General features: G+C 39.2%; 1 protein-coding gene across 28 annotated transcripts in view; it reads left to right on the top strand.

Moving 5' to 3' along the window:
• Positions 1-16,932, top strand: part of PTPRM (protein tyrosine phosphatase receptor type M) — a 404,856-nt gene that overhangs the window by 218,681 nt on the left and 169,243 nt on the right. For all 28 annotated transcript variants that reach the window (XM_083622471.1, XM_083622489.1, XM_083622486.1 and 25 more), the window contains 4 exons: positions 5,944-6,252; positions 6,646-6,755; positions 10,756-10,957; positions 12,251-12,353. In XM_083622471.1, coding sequence (XP_083478597.1) covers positions 5,944-6,252; positions 6,646-6,755; positions 10,756-10,957; positions 12,251-12,353 — 724 coding nt within the window. The remainder of the gene's footprint in view (positions 1-5,943; positions 6,253-6,645; positions 6,756-10,755; positions 10,958-12,250; positions 12,354-16,932) is intronic.

Here is a 16,932-nt window from a genome sequence, read left to right as displayed (position 1 = left end):
TGCAGGTTTCGGAATAGAGTGAATGATGCCTTCCCTCTATAATAGCTGCATGGCAGGCAGAAATTAAACATGGTAAACCTTCTCTGGTATGGAGATGCAATTATGGAACATGTAATCTGTTTGTCAGATGCCTTATAATTTGCGTGTAACTCCTGATTTTTTATTTTTTATTTTCACCCTAACTTTAGCAAAACAATTCTTAACTTTCTGAATATTGGAAAAAATGTGGAGGATTAACTGAGAGAACAAACTTTAAGTGGAACTGATTTTTGTTCTATGTGTATATAACCCTGCTGTTCATAAGGATGGCTGCTTTCTGAATCAAGCAGCCACGTTTGTGTATCTCCAGCAGCAACTGTGCTGATGAAGAGTAGGGACTAACAGGAAGGTGAGGTCCCCTGAGCACATATTGCCCAAGGCAACCTTCCCTTGCAATGCTCTGTATCCAACTGCATAAGAACTGTATAATAAAATAAATAAAACAACCCTTCAGATGTCAAGGAGATAAAGGACTACATAACTTTTAGAAGACATCTGAAGGCAGCCCTGTATTGGGAAGTTTTTAATGTTTGATGTTTTATTATGTTTCAATATATGCTGTGAGCCTCCCAGAGTGGCTGGGGAAACCCAGCCAGACGGGTGGGGTATAAAAATTATTATTATTATTATTATTATTATTATTATTATTATTATTATTACTATTCTGTTTCAATATGCATCTGCAACCTTTGATGAACAAAGCAGCTGGAAGTGGGGGAGAATCCCTTGCAGCGTGAGCATTGCTCCCATCTCAAGTTTTTTATTATCAGTGACAGGATCCTAAAATTACACCTAAATGTCTCTCACAGGTTCTGAAATTGAGTTTCTGAAAAAGCAAGGTAGCTGTAATAGGAGGTAAAGTATGAAGTTCCAGAGAAATTAGCTGTGAATTGAACCTGCAATGGAAATTGATCCTATCAGTCAGTTTTTGCTCTATATTCTCTGAAAAACACTGGTGAATGTCGAAGACACCGGGATTACTGATTAAATGGGATGCTGAAGTGCCAGGGGCTGGAACTGGATGCCCCTAAGGTCGTGAGCTGCAACTGTCAGACTTCACTTCACTGCTTGATACCTAGCGTGAACTGGCAGAAAGAGAGCAGTGTGAAAAATGCTGCAGGTACTATCAGGGGAATCGCAAAGAAGTATCACACTAAGCTTCAGGCATGAGAGACGTTGCTCTCTTTAGAGAAGTAATCCTGCCCTCTTACCATGAACCACTGGGCGCAGATTGGCCGTATGATTCATGCCGTTCAGGGCCAATTATAGTAACTCGGCGTGCTGCAGTCCAGTGACTGTCAAGCAGTTGCAAAATGGTAAGGGTCTTATCTTTATAATCCCAACCCCCCCGGAATTATACCAAGTGAGGAGAAAATAAATGTGGTGTTTCTGAAAACATAATTAATTACCCTATTACCAAAGCCTGTGAGATTTATGTGTAGCATACAAAATGGTTGCTGTGGCATGTAAACTGCTTTTGGCAGGACTGGTCCCCCCCCCCCCCAAGCCTAATGAATGTGGTCTGCTTTGTGATTAGCACTGCTAAATTGCACTTTCCTTGTTACTAAGCTGATAAATCATTAAAGCTTGATTATTTTGAGGCATTGGCCCACTGCATGCAGAGAATAATTAGCATTACCTGATGCAAACAAATATTGCATTAGGGTTTCTGCTTTGCAAAGTTTTGCTGTAGTCTTTGTGGTTCTATCAGAAATATTGAACAGTTGGGCTTAACTATGGCGCCATACTGTGGAAACAGCTTATTTCTCAGGAGATCTCTAGCTTATTCCCCACCACACAGACACACACTTCTTTTAAAATTAGAAATTGCTCATAAATGACTTTTTTGTGTTTCTTGAAAATTTCATTGTCTCATTGGGACATTTTTTTATTAAGAGCTGGGTGTAGTATTGTGGTTCAGAGACTTATCTTCAAATCAGGTAATCCCTAGTTCTGACATCACCTCTGTCTCGCTAGGTGATTTTAGGTAATTCACTAGTCTGTCTTTGGCAAACTACTTTATCCCAGTCCCTACATTCCTGCAATATGGGATAACAAAGTCGTTGTAAGAATTAAAATTAAATAATGCATATGAAAGTGCTTTGAGCACGTGAAAGCACACCACAGATGTTAAGTGTTATCCATATTAGTTTGATTCCAATGATATGGTTGGAAGGCTCACGATACAGAAACCTTGCTAAAACTAAGCAAGTCTGAATCTGGAAAGTACTTGAATAGTAGACTGTCTGCAGGGCAGGAATCATTCATCTGGACTAAAGACTATTTATGCAACCCCATATAAATAAGTGACAAACTAAGGATTTGAACACATATTTCAGTTACAAAATGGAAGAATATGCCTTTAGTGAATTCCATCTTTTTAGAAAATGTGGATTAAGGATATTGCTAGGGTTCATTAGTTAACCAATGGAAACTTCTTCTTTTTTAGCTGAACAAAACTAAGCAGTTCTATGGCAGCGAATAAAAATATGAAGCACGAATGAAAGTGGGAGGTGTTTGGCTTGGTACTGCAAGCCCATGTGAGCGCAAGATGTTTAATATGCATGCGGATTATTCTTACCTATATGGATTTTATTCATTTCAATGAAAGAAACAGAATTCTTTTGAACACATAAATCTATTGAAAATAATGGGGTAAGCCATGTACAAAAGATTTGCTAGTGTATCTCTGAGTGTGCATGGATATCTGGATTGGTGCAAATTTATATGCTAGGTTATCTTGAGGGAGGTAATGGGACTATGGGGATGTTTAGGTAACAATAAGAGGGGAAAGCAGTTCAGTTCCTTTGGCTTTGTGCTTAGAGCAGCACTCTAGTGCTTAGAGTTCAGTTCCTTTGGCTTAGTGCTTAGAGTCCTTACAATTCCTCACCCTTTTCCAACCTCCCAGAACAAAGAGCCTGCATCTACTTCAATAAACAACTCCTTCACATACATCTCCATTAGACACCACAGGCAGGTTGGCAGTGCTAATCTCATATCTCTAGCATCCAATGCCAGTCCATGCAGCATCATTCTCTTCCTCGGTCTGCTGCTAACCACAGAGAACGAGCATCCAAGGAAGATCCCCTTCTCCACATTTCACTGTGAGTCTGACCCATGGCCCTTGCCCATCTCTTCGCTCACAGCCTACACAGCACAACTGTCTTCAAACACGCTTCAAACACCACAGGGACACTACCATTCTGAGAGCCAGTGTGGTGTAGTGGTTAAGAGCGGTAGTCTCGTAATCTGGGGAACCGGGTTCGCGTCTCCGCTCCTCCACATGCAGCTGCTGGGTGACCTTGGGCCAGTCACACTTCTTTGAAGTCTCTCAGCCCCACTCACCTCACAGAGTGTTTGTTGTGGGGGAGGAAGGGAAAGGAGAATGTTAGCCGCTTTGAGACTCCTTAAAGGGAGTGAAAGGCGGGATATCAAATCCAAACTCTTCTTCTTCTTCTTCATAGGGCATGAGCTGCTGTAGAAATTCTTCTGCACTTAGAATGGATCAGAACTAGTGCTCAGAACCAGTATTTTAATGAAATCTTGTTTTTAGGCTTGGTAGCTGAGTAAAGGGGATCAGAGTCGGGCAGAAGAAGAGAGGTGATAGGGATAAGACGAAGATGGGGGTACTCTCATGTATGAGTCTGCTCTTCCATGGATTTTCTGCCATCAAGTACTAAGTGCTAGGATTTCTGTAAACATCTGCAAAACTTGCTTGCAGTGGATAAGTGAGAGCCAGAATGGACAGCAGAAGTTTAAAAGGGCCTGTGGTCAAAAAGTTTGATGTAATTAGAACAGTGAGACTCTTAATGAAAGCATGAACCATGGGTTTGAAGGCTATATAGTTTGTGATTTTAGTGCCTTTTCCTGCAAACTTAAGATAAAATGCAAAATATCTTTGAACAATGTTGCAAGCTTGCAGGGAATTATTAGAAGCCAGAAGTGATGGAATCTTGTGGCAAGTGTTTAGAACATTCCTGGTTAAGACATGTTGATTAATAAACATGAGCCGGCAGATGCATATTAATCTGTTTATGTATAAGAGATTTCTAGCTCATTAAAACTCTTCTTGGCATTTCAACAAGCGAAGCAGTAGATAAAACTACTCATTGTCTTTTATCTTGTTGAGGACTCTCATATGAAATAAAAATCAGATTACAGCTAAATTTGTATAATAGCTATACTGATGACAGACTTCTTTTACCAGATATGTAAGGAACCCATAATATAATATGATGGAAGTTTTTTCTCGAGTTTCCAATTGTGATCCCTTATTGCTTTGGACAGTATAGATAGAAACAATCTTTTGCATTTCATGGCAGTAGTTTGGGGTCAGGTCTCTAGGCACATAACGGGGAATGGAAGGATCCATCAGTTTTGTTTTGTTCTGGTTCTCATTTTTCCAATCTCAAATTCCGCTCATAACATTTCTGCAGCAATTTGCAAAAATTCATCAGTATTTTACTGTGAATTTCTCCCAATAACTACATCTTTGTGTGCAGCTTTGACTAATGTGCATGCTTTTGCAAGCAGTTGACTCTAATATACATGTTATTATTTTTTCATGTTATTTTCACAAATATATTGATTTTTTTATGTACACTTCCCTGTTACATATGCATTTTTGTTAACATTGTTTGGTTGCAGAGCTGCATCACAAAATTCAGATGAGTGATTTTCAAAGAATGTTGATTTGGTTCTCATATTGTTTAGGAAAGTGGGAGTGTGAATGATTCACCTTTAAATGTGAACTGTATTAAATTTCTTTTGCATCCCTAGTCATACAACTGTTCTCACCCCAAACTATGACTTTGTTATAGTAAAGCTAAACAGCTTTTGTTGCTGTCTGTTTGTTGTTGGATTTGAGTCCGCAGAAAAATGTTAAGGTGTCTTGTGGGACATCTGGCTTGCCAGTAGTACATATGAAAAGGATCTAGGGGACTTGGTAGACCACAGGCTTTATATAAGTCAACAGTGGGATGCAGCAGCAAAAAAAGCTAATTCTATTTTAAGGTGGATCAACAGAAGTATAGTGTCCCAATCAAGGGAAGTCATCGTCCTGCTCTGTTCTATCTTGGTCAAACCACACCTGGAGTACTGTGTCTAGTTCTGGACACTGCAATGTAAAGATATTGACAAGCTGGAGGGTGTGCAGAGTAGGGCAACCAAAATGATCAAGGGTCTAGAAACCAAGCCTCGTGAGATATGGTTGAGGGAGTTGGGGATGTTTAGCCTGGAAAAGAGGAGATATATGATAGCCATTTTCAAATATCTAAAGGCCTATCACATGGAAGATGCAGCAAACTAGTTTTCTCCTGTTATTGAGGGTAGCAACTGAACCAGTTGCTTCATGTTACAAGAAAGGAGATTCTGACTAAACACCAGGAAGAACTTTTTGACAGTAAGAGCTGCTTGACAGTGGAAGGGACTCTGGAAGGTGGCTGAGTCTCCTTCCTTGGGATTTTTTTAAAGCAGAGGCTGGATGGCCACCTGTCATAGCTGCTTTAGCTGAGATTCCTGCATTGCATGAGGTTGGCCTTGGACTCCTTTCCAACGCTACAATTCTAGTATTCTATGATTGGTACACCGTTTGCTTTGCATTCATAAAAGGAGCTGTTTCAAGTCTGTTAATACATTTTGTAACACATGTTGATGGAGGACTGGGACTAAACTCCTTCTTCCAATAAACTGCCAGTATCATTAACACTGACAGTGTCAGTCATCTGTCCAGCCACTATTCATATACAGGTTCAAGCTAGTATTCAAGCACAGACTCTGTAGATCAGAACCTATGTTCTTTTCTCCTTCCCTATACTTCTTAAAAATATCTTAACAGTATTTGCTTTCACTACCATACATCAGATACAAGCACTTGTATGAAAATGCATGTCTTAATTTTTACAGATCCTATGCGTGGTCCAAGAAAACTAGAAGTTATCGATATCAAATCCCGGCAAATCACCATCACCTGGGAACCATTTGGCTACAATGTCACTCGTTGCCATAGGTACAATATCACCGTCCATTACCGCTACCAAGCTAGTGGACAAGAACAAGTCAGAGAAGAAGTGAGCTGGGACACAGACAATTCTCACCCTCAGCATACCATTACTAATCTGTCCCCATATACTAATGTCAGTGTCAAACTGGTTCTTATGAATCCTGAAGGACGAAAAGAAAGCCAAGAAATTGTGGTACAAACGGATGAAGACGGTGAGTTTTTAATGGTTTGCTGAATGCATTAATATGCATAGACATGATTTTAGGGGTGCTTATGCAGTCCAGCAAAAACCATATAAGACATATGCATAACTGCATAAAAGTGTGTTGAGGATTTGTTGGATAAAGGAAGCATAAAGATGAAGGATACTGAGGACTGACATGATTGTCAGGGACAAATGAGTGAAATGTAGTTTGCAGCATTACACGCAAACACATATTTTATGGATTGGATCTAGCATGGCCAGTTCATAAGCCATTACTATTTAAAAACCTGAATGCAGCATTTACAGTGTGGAGCTCATGTTCTTATAGCGATAGAATCTCAATGCAACATTCTAATTCGCAGTACATATTCCTAAACATCCTCTTTTTTTAATGCATTAGTTCCAAGTCCTGTACCACTTGAATCTATTCAGGGAAGTATGTTTGAGGAGAAAATCTTCCTTCAGTGGAGGGAGCCAGTGCAGACATATGGTGTGATCACCCTATACGAGGTATGTAAAACCACTTGCCTTACGTTCTTGGTGTAATCTAGTTCAGCATCCTGTTCTCACAGTGGCTGAACAGTTGCCTGTGGCAAACCAGCAAGCAGGATTTGAGCACAAGAGCACTCTCCCCACCCCCATCTCGTGATTTCCAGCAACTGGTATACAGAAGCATTGCTGCCTCCAGCTGTGGGGCAGAGCATAGCCACTGTGGCTAATAGCCAGTGATAACCCACACCTCCATGAATTTGTCTAATTCTGTTTCAAAGCTATCCAATTTGGCAGCCATTGCTGCCTCCTGTGGCAACATCTTCCATAGTGGTTCTCCAAGTGTTGCGTGAACTACTTCTTTTTATCTGTCCTAAATCTTCCATCATTCAACTTCATAAGATGTCCACGAGTTCTAGTCTTGTAAGAGAAGGAGGGGGTCAGTACCTTTTATAACTGAAGGTCTAAATAAAGTTGCGGTGTTATACTGCTTATGTATCACGTGTCTTTCCTACCTTCCCACCCCCAGTGTCCCCATCCCCCACAATTCCCTCATGTAAAAAATTTTGGCTAGTACAAGACAACACTCTGTTATTAGTAAATCACTGCATTTTTAAAGCCTGTAATATTATCCAGTCTAGTTATGTAGATCAGAATTTGAATGCTACTAAAAGTATCCACTAGGCTATAACTCAGGAGTAAAAACAGGAGTGAGAATGTAATACTGAATACTGCTGAATTTCTGCAAACCTTTTGTAATAAGAACAAGCAGGTCCCATTAAATGAAACACACTAGCTTTTAAAAACGCAATTTCAACAAAATTATATGTTGTTAGTTTTACATACAAATCCCAGCATTCTGTGCTATAGGGAACCTGGCCCTAAATATCTTTCAAAAATATTAACAAAGGAATGCATTTATTATGCTGTTGGACCATAATCACTGTCAAACATCTCACCTGACTAAACTACCCTTATATTTATTTTTTCCTTTCATTTGAAGAAAGCATTGTTGAAATGCTTGGCCCCAAGACATAAAAGAAAAGTAAAATATCTAATTTGGTATTATTAAGCTTTTAGTGCTGTCTTGCTGTTGAAATAGTTGTGAAAGGATAATTTATTATGAAAAGATATGTATTATGGAAACTAACTAGTTTAACTAATTGCAGTTTCATAAGTAATCAGAAGATGATTGGTCTTGTCATTTGTTTTTTATATTTGGCCATGTAAGGCCTTTCAAAGAACTGAAAGGGGGTGTCTTCCTCTCCCATCATCCCCTTCTTTGTGGTGCTTGCTTCTGTTTTTGATGTTTATGTGTAGTCTGATACAAAATGATGAATGTGTTTGGACCTGGGCTACAAACCAGCCCACGCTTCAGACAATGATTATCTGTGCCATCTTTTCCCCGCATGTCTCATCATAGTCTCAAAACTACTCTGTATTTTCTTTTTCAGAGGCTTGGTTTATATTCTTCCTATAGTGTTGTAGCTTTTATGTTCTCCAGAACTCTTTATCAAGGTAGATTGTAAACAGTGGGGGAAGACAAAAAAAGGTGGCGTTAAAGCCACTTGTGCTTGCATTTGGTAAGAATTTTCAGTAGAGCATGAGTCGTGGATTCAAGCCCCTTATGCACTGCAAGGGGTGAGGCTAGATTATCCTCGTGGTCCCTTCTAACTCTACAAGTCTCTGATTCTGTGAAACAATGGAGTGCAGGAGGAGGTAGCGTACATTCAGGTCGCCCTAATTCAGGTGCTATACGGGTTTTAGGTTGTAAAGAAACTTCTTGGAAAGGAATGGCTGATTTCTCATCTTTATAAATACAAAAAGCTGCTGTTGCTGAGGTTTGTTTGCATACTTAGGCCAAATATACAGGAAGGCAGGACCAAAGCAGTAGCAGATAGTGTGGTGGGGCTTCTGCACTTAAACAGTCTCCCTCTAGATTTTCTAACTGCTACATACTGGAAGCAGTGAGGTCAACATATTGGAAACACGCAAGCAAGGGTGCTGGACTGGCTTCACCAGTGCATGGCATCAATCTCACTATGGCCTCACCCGTCCCTCCCTCACTCCATCCTGGTAAGCAGCTGGAGGGAGGTCAGGTGAGCAGTGCAGCCTCATCCTGCTGTCAGCTTCTGGAATAAAGAGAAAGTCTGACATTTATGTCTGGTTATAATAAGCAACAATGGCTGCATTTGAGAAATGGATTACAGTGGTACCTCGGATTACAGATGCTTCAGGTTATAGACGCTTCAGGTTACAGACTCCGCTAACCCAGAAATAGTACCTCGGGTTAAGAACTTTGCTTCAGGATGAGAACAGAAATCGTGCTCTGGCGGCGCAGCAGCAGCAGGAGGCCCCATTAGCTAAAGCGGTGCTTCAGGTTAAGAACAGTTTCTGGTTAAGAACGGACCTCCAGAAGGAATTAAGTCCTTAACCCAAGGTACCACCGTAATCACATCCATCTTAATACCTGAGTGTTGGTCCTAAAAACATGTTGATTACTGTACTTAACACAACAGGTGTATGTTCTGAAGTAAAATATTTCACCATAAGACCACGTTGGCCCTTCTCATATAAAAGCCCTTGTGCATGATGGCACAGAGAAGCACATTGACTTACGTTGCATGTTCCTGGCATGTAGTTGTTCCACCAAGGCAGCAGTGAACCGGCCCCGTAAACATATGGAGGTTTCCACCATAGAAGGGAAATAAGGAGGAGAGAAACAGAAACATAGGTGAACTAGGGCCACATTTATTGATTTAGTGGCTCTGAAGTAGTGGCAACAATTCAGGAAGCTAACTGTAACACAGCAACTGTGGGTTAAAAATCCTATAGATTAGTGCCACTATTGCTCAGTCCACTGGAATCCACATTGTTTCAAGCATGAAACTCATTTGTGTGGCATCCAAAAACATTGTGTATTGTCTTTTAAAACCTATGCTCTATTCTGAATTACATTTCCACTTTGCTAGTAACCTTTTAGAATCTCAGAGGTCAAAACTGAGAGCTTCTGTAAATTAAGAGCTTACACAGGGTCAGTGCTGAGTTGAAGTTAATTTAACCTGTAATTGACCTATGCAGAATTGGTTTCAGTAGTGCTTGTGTGATTCAAGTTGCAATACCATGTGTTCTGATCTTTAAAACTTCTGTATTAAAGACCTACCATACTGTGTTGTGAGGATGATATTTACTTCAAAGCACTTGGGATACTAAATACTCTGGGATACTTAGTTCCAATTTAATGGGACTTAGTCATAGGTAAAGTGTGGTTTGGATTGCAGCCTAAAAGTGTCACAGAAGAGAGCAAAAGCAAACCACATGCGACTAAGAACACCATCCAGATATTGCATTGTAATCATTTTTTAAAAATAAATGTTAAATAAGACATGAGATTTCTTCAAATGGGGAGAAAATGTGGTCATTAGTACTCTACGGTTTTAGAAGAACGTCCTAGAATTGTCCTACTCTTCAGAGTTCCAAGTAAAGCTCTTTCCATGTTGCTTCTGTTATAATAATTATTGTCATTGTTATCATAATAGCAACATTGTGTCCTTTATGGAGTATTTGCTTGAATTTCACCTTATTTCACAAGCAGAGAATACTTTTCAGTAGAAGCTGAAATTTGGGGCAGGCTACTAAAAAACGTGGCTATAACTCTTGTCATTTTAAGTCAATGTTTATTTGTATTTTTTGTGCAAGACCAACATTAATGCACTTCCTCCTAAAAGAATTACAACATGAAAACCAATGAATTAAAGGTATTAGCTTAAGTCTGAATCATAGCCGTTATAGTTGTCATCTAGGTGCCTCTAAGTCCCTGTATCTATAAAAGTGATAACTTATAACAGTTTTGTCTGAGCCTGTGTTCCTTCATTGGATTCCGGATTTGAAGCATATAAGGGAGTAAGATAACTTATCATAAAATGTCTGACAGTGCACACATCAGAAGGGTTTATTGGATAAAAATGCAATCTTTGTACAACTGCTGAAGATATTTTATAACTTTGTTTTTCTTTTGTAGATCACCTACAAGGCTGTCAGCTCCTTTGACCCAGAAATAGATTTATCCAACCAAAGTGGACGTGTTTTAAAGCATGGGAATGAAACACACTACTTATTTTTTGGGTTGTATCCTGGGACTACTTACTCGTTCACTATAAGAGCCAGTACAGCCAAAGGCTTTGGGCTTCCTGTTACAAGTCAGTTCACCACAAAGATCTCAGGTATTAGTTAAAGCCAAACAACATTTCTGATTTGAACTAGATAACCATTACATTAATTTACATATAATTGTGCAGCAGTTATATAGTATGGGTGCAGTATAAAATACCTGTCTTTTCTGAACAATTTAAATATTGTGTTTATAATTTCTTGAAAATTCATAAAAACCTCTGTTAAAAAAATGGCATTTAAACATTTTCTGTTAAAAAGCTTATATATATATCCATCAATCCACAAACCTATTTGGGGATGTATATGATTATTTATGATTATTAATTGCTTTTATGCACCTTAAGAAGGTTAAACTTGGGACATTTGTAAAGCAATCCTGCAATGTAATCCATTGCTTTTCTACCCAATTGCAAGTTGGCCTGAGAGTAGTATGCACCACTGTTTGGTGTAGTTCACTCTTCTACCCCTGTTGCTGAAAGGGATAGTAGCTGCAAGTCAGAGATGGGTCAGTTCAGATTCCCATCTTTCATATCTTTCAGATTTACCAAACAATAGTCACGTCTTCTTTGTCTTTCTTCTTAGACCTCCTTACAGGCCAAACCAAACACTCATTAGCATCTAGAAGTCTCATGCTCCACAGATTAGTAAGTTCAAATGTGGTTGCTTTTACATGATGGCCTAGTGTAGTGCAGTGGATATACTAGTTCAAGGTTTCCCAAACATGGGTCTCCAGCTAGCTGACCGCTGGGCCTCCTGCTAGCTAGGGATCATGGGAATTGTAGTCCAAGAGCAGTTGGAGACCCAAGTTTGGGAGACCCTGTACTAGTTGGTTATGGCATGTCAGATCCAGGTTCAAATTGCAATTTAGCCACAAGCTTACTAGGTGATGTTGGTTACTTATGTCTTCATTCATTATCTAGTTATAGTGATGCAGTAAGGGTGATAAAAATCTGGTGGGAAAGGCTGTTAATAAGACAATGGTAATAATTGAATACCATATTTAGTTTCTTTTGTTGCGTAGCAGACCAACGCAGTAATCCATGATATAAAACTTGCTGCAGTTCACGAGACTAATATTACACACGAACTTACGCTTTGAGTGTTCAGTCAGCAGAAAAATGGCCTAATAAAGGTACAATATGTACCAGTTTATAGCTTAACTTATTATTGATGGGCTACCCTATTAACTAAAAGCATAGCAATTATTTTATCATATCGTGTGCACACAAGGACTGCTCTAAAATAGGATCTGCCCTTGAGAAGGTTTTTTTAAACAAGATTTTAAAGATCATAGAAAAGCTACACATTAAAGAAGTCTGCTTCCTCTGTTCTTGTTTTTCTAGCACCGTCTATGCCACCTTATGAACTGGAAACACCTTTAAATCAGACAGACAGCACTGTAACTGTTACACTGAAACCTGCACAGAGCAGAGGAGCTCCAGTCAGGTATGATGGTATTGGGAAAGCTTTACAAAATTAAAATTAAATCTATTAATTTATTGACAGTGTTTTCTGGTGACTTTTTTTCTAACTCAGCAATCTGTGTTTAAATCCATATTTGTGTTATCTCTAATTCAATTAAATAAGGAACAAGAAAGAAAGTCCTTTGATATGGAGTGTTTAGGAATTGTGTAGAGGATTTCAAAGCTTAGTCTTTGAAAATAAGGAACAAAGCTGCAATGTTGTTGTGTGGGTGGCTTCTTCTATAAGGTAATTGCTTACTGCAGTGTTATGAGTTCAAGGGTACATCATTATTTTTATCCTCTACTACTATGTTTTCAATAAGAACTCCTGTGGGCTTAATCATCATTATTTCAGGTAATCAGCTGAGACAATTTAGGAGATTTAAAAACTAAAATCTGTCATCATCAAGACAGAAAGAATATATATATATATACTTGTAACAAAACAAAACAAAAATCTTGCTAGTCCAGAATTTAAAGCTACTTCACTTGGGAACTAATGTAGCATGGTGACTAAGAGGCTGAGCTATGAATCAGTATATTCTTGTTCTCACCTATATGACAAATTCACTGTGGTCTTGGGCAAGCCAGCCTCTCATCAAAATGGGGATAATAATATCAACTTGTATTATAGGCTTTGTGTAAGGGTTACAGCAAAAATAAATACATCAAGCATTTTGCAAAGTCAAAATAATGATTAAGTTTCTCTATAACAGTGTCTATATATGAGCAGAACAGACTTCCATTTGCACAACAAGTGTTCCTCTCGTCCTTCCACTCACACACGCCCAGTGTGCCCTCAATCCAAAGGGGAGGTTGTAGTGAGCAGAATATTATTTATTATTTATTATTATTTATTTATTTATTATTATTATTACTAGTAGTAATTAAGCAGTTTCCAACTTGCTTTTCATTATCAAGTAGAAGATCCATGTAAATACTTACAGAAAAGGAAATAAAATAGTTGTCATTTGCCAGAGCCAATACATGTGCCAATTATGTGTGCTTAAGCTCTATATATGCTCATTTGTCTTTTTGACGTCAAGTAAAATTACCAGATGGTATTCAGGATGCCACACAGCTAAAGTTCACATTGCCATAGTAAGGAGAAGGAAACATCAATCCAAAATCACTGCCCAGCTGTATTGTGTTTCTTCTTTGCTAATTAGCAATTTGTGTTTGGAGCTGTGGGCTAACTTGCTTCAGCTGACCTCCTTCCCACGTTCAGGGTGTTGAAAATGAAATAAGAAGCTGTGGGTTCAGTTGCAGGTGAAGAGTCATGGAGACTAACTAGTTCTGAGAAACATTTTGTTCCCAATTAGGTACTATGTAAGTATGTGATTTTAATTCTCATATTCATCATGGACTTGTGAAATATGGTGTTTATTTGCATATGGTTTGTCCTGCATTTATTTTCCTTGACAAAATGCAGCTTCAGAGGTCCAGATTCATTTAACAAGTCCTGCACAACAGGGCTTCCCCCTTTGTCCTCTCCCCACTTGCCCTTGCCCAAATTTGGTCAGAGGGGTTGGAACAGGCATAGGCAAACTCAGCCCTCCAGATGTTTTGGGACTACAACTCACATCATCCCTAGCTAACAGGACCAGTGGTCAGGGATGATGGGAGTCGTAGTCCCAAAACACCTGGTGGGCCGAGTTTGCCTATGGCTGGGTTGAAAGAACCCCAGAAAAATGCCTAGGGGGAGGAGAGTGGAGGTGGTTCCATCAGGCAAGCAAAAAAGCTTGTGCTGGTGGAGCAATCTCCTTAGCACTATGTTAAATATTTCCTAGGGCTGCAAACTAAAGCGGAAGGCCTGCACTGGTTCTCCTTAAAATGATTTTTTTTTCTATAAAGAAATAGCTGCCCAGCTTTTTTGTGACACGCGGTTGCATGGAAATTAGGTGAAAGACTTAGGCACTTAGGCAAGACCAATGGATTTAAGTTACAAGAAAGGAGATTCTGACTAAACATTAGGAAGAACTTTCTCACAGTAAGAACTGTCTGATGATGGAATGGACTCCCTCAGGAGGTTGTGGACTCTCCTTCATTGGAGGTTTTTAAGCAGAGGCAATCTGTCATGGATGCTTTAGTTGAGATTCCTACATTGCAGGGGGTTGGACTGGATGACTATCAGGGTCCCTTCCAACTCTACAATTTTATGATTCTAAGGCGTGATTTCTTATCCTCAGGATCAAAAGTAAAAACATTTTTTGTTATACTGTATATTGTTGTGAAATGTTTGCAACACACTTCATGCTCAGCACAAGTCTCATTGAAATGAACAGAAAGGAGACAAGAACACCATATTTGTGTTTGTTCAAAGTAAGAGAAGTACCCAATAGATGTTTTCCTTAATCTGTATTCATCGTAGGGTAGAAAAATGTAGCTGTACTTTATTTATGCACTTCACTAAGTGCAATGGCTGTCTATTGATTCTGCTGTAACCACCCAGCATGGTTAATGCAGATTCTTGGAACTGCGCTAAACTTTTCAGTGTAAATGATTGTTGTCGTTTTATTGATCAACACATCAGCTCTGTCACATAAAAATCTTTAATTCTTCTGATGGATAGAGGGAGAAAGGGAGAGAGAGAGTAAGCACAAATTCTAGCACATTACTGCCAAGGATTGCTTGCTTTACAGCTTTGCCACCTTTCCTCTTTACACTTGGGGCAAATATAGAATAAGAATCTGGCTTTCTATTTTAACCTTGTTTGGATCCAGTCCATTACAATTAGACTTGCAACTTATTCAAGAAATTATTGCTAGGAAGCATGACTTGTTTAAATGAAGTCAAATTTATATAAATCTTCTGGAATCATTTGTTATCAGTTAATGAAAAGTGAACATAAATCCAGAAAACCAAACTGTCCATTAGATTTTGGAAGCATAGCTTCATTGATTATTGCAATATTTATTAACAGAGATACAGTATAGCCAAATAGCATGCAGTTATGAGACTGTAAAATCTATAATTTTGGGTAATTAGTTTTAGAAAGTGAATGAAATTAAACTCCTTTAATTTGATAATGCATTCATACATATTATTAAATTACAGTTCGGCTTTTGTTTTTAGAATAATTTCAAAATATAGGCTTTCCTCCCTTTTTGAAACATCTAAACTTATCTGGACCCTTTCTTCTCCTTTTCAGGAGTATATATTTTATCCTAAATTATTACTGCCAATTCATTGTTACGGTCATTGACAATACTTACCCAACTCATACAGAATGCAAATGCACCTTAAAACAAAGCTTGAAGGGTTTCTTTGGAAATAATTATTCCAGAAAGGAAAGTTTTTTTAGTAGTATAATGCTAGAACCATAATATTTGACCCGTACTCTGTTGTTGGATACTGGTACTTGAATTTCGGTCAGATATCTAGTTTTTAGGTAGCCCTTCAGATCAACAATTCCATAAAACTGTAGCATAATTGAATTTTTTTAGAGCAGTCAAGAACCAGGTTGTGCTCTGCACTTGCAGTGCCTCCTCTTGTTGCTGCACTCGCAGCACTGAAGTGACCTTTCTGGGGCACAAGTCTGGGCAGTGTGTATGGAGCTCATGGGCTGCCTAGAGGACACCCCCCCCCATCCCCAATCTCAGCCTCACTGATGTGGTCCAAGGGAAAATGGAACAATGCATTTGGCACCAGCTGGGCTGCAGGAGTTGCTGGAAAGAGGCATACAAGATGCCATTCAACCTTCATAGGCACTCCACTCCAGATTTGTGTGGGGTTTACTCCTTACCTTTTCTTTTCCTTAAGAAAGTGCCTCCTGTATTGTTCCATAAATCTGGGTTCAAGGGCATGTGTCTGTTTCTAGTTTACCTCCCTTTCTCCCTGCCTTCACCAGATTCATCACAGCAGCTGAGCATTACACTGTGCCTGTTGTTTTGTAAGATATCCTTACATCGGCAGTGCACATGACTCATATGATCTGCACCCACTGCAGCTTTACTCAGCTGTAGCTAATGCACACTGGACTTGTACAGTCGGCTCTCTTCTGTAGACTTTTACTATAAAGCTTAACCGAACAGCAGGATATCCTCCTCAGATTGATATGGCAGTTCTGTAGGCATTTGCATGATTTTGGAAACTGTGTCACGTCCGTATCAAATTATCCTGTTTCATAGCCTTCTTGATTTAAGAGACAAAAGTTGTAGTTTAGTGTTCCTATCTCTTTCCATGCCAGGATTGCACTTTTAGACAGTGCAGGCATATCTGTCAACTTCAGTGCTATTGCTCAATACTGAGTAATTGCCAGTTTGTGCAGGCTCACTGCTCAGGCGTGAGGGGAAAGACTTACTGAGTGATAACTGTCACACATAGATGTAAATAATAGTGGTGAGATCTAGATTATAGCAGGCACTGTGTAGTGAAGGTGGGGGGCAACTTCCAGTTTCTAACACATATCTACTACTTCCCCTGATAAACAGTTTCAGGCAGTACCTATCCATGTTCTAAAACTGTTCCTGGGTAGTAATACTGTAGGCTGTATATTACTGAATGCCCCTTGCCCAAATCACCAAATCCATATACATAGAAAGTGAGGGAAGGCATGTAGG

The sequence above is a fragment of the Podarcis filfolensis genome (genome assembly GCF_964270895.1).
Source record: "Podarcis filfolensis genome assembly, chromosome: 7".
NCBI lineage: Eukaryota > Metazoa > Chordata > Lepidosauria > Squamata > Lacertidae > Podarcis > Podarcis filfolensis.
Note: the sequence above shows the minus strand (reverse complement) of the source record. Positions and strands in the feature narration are given on the sequence as shown.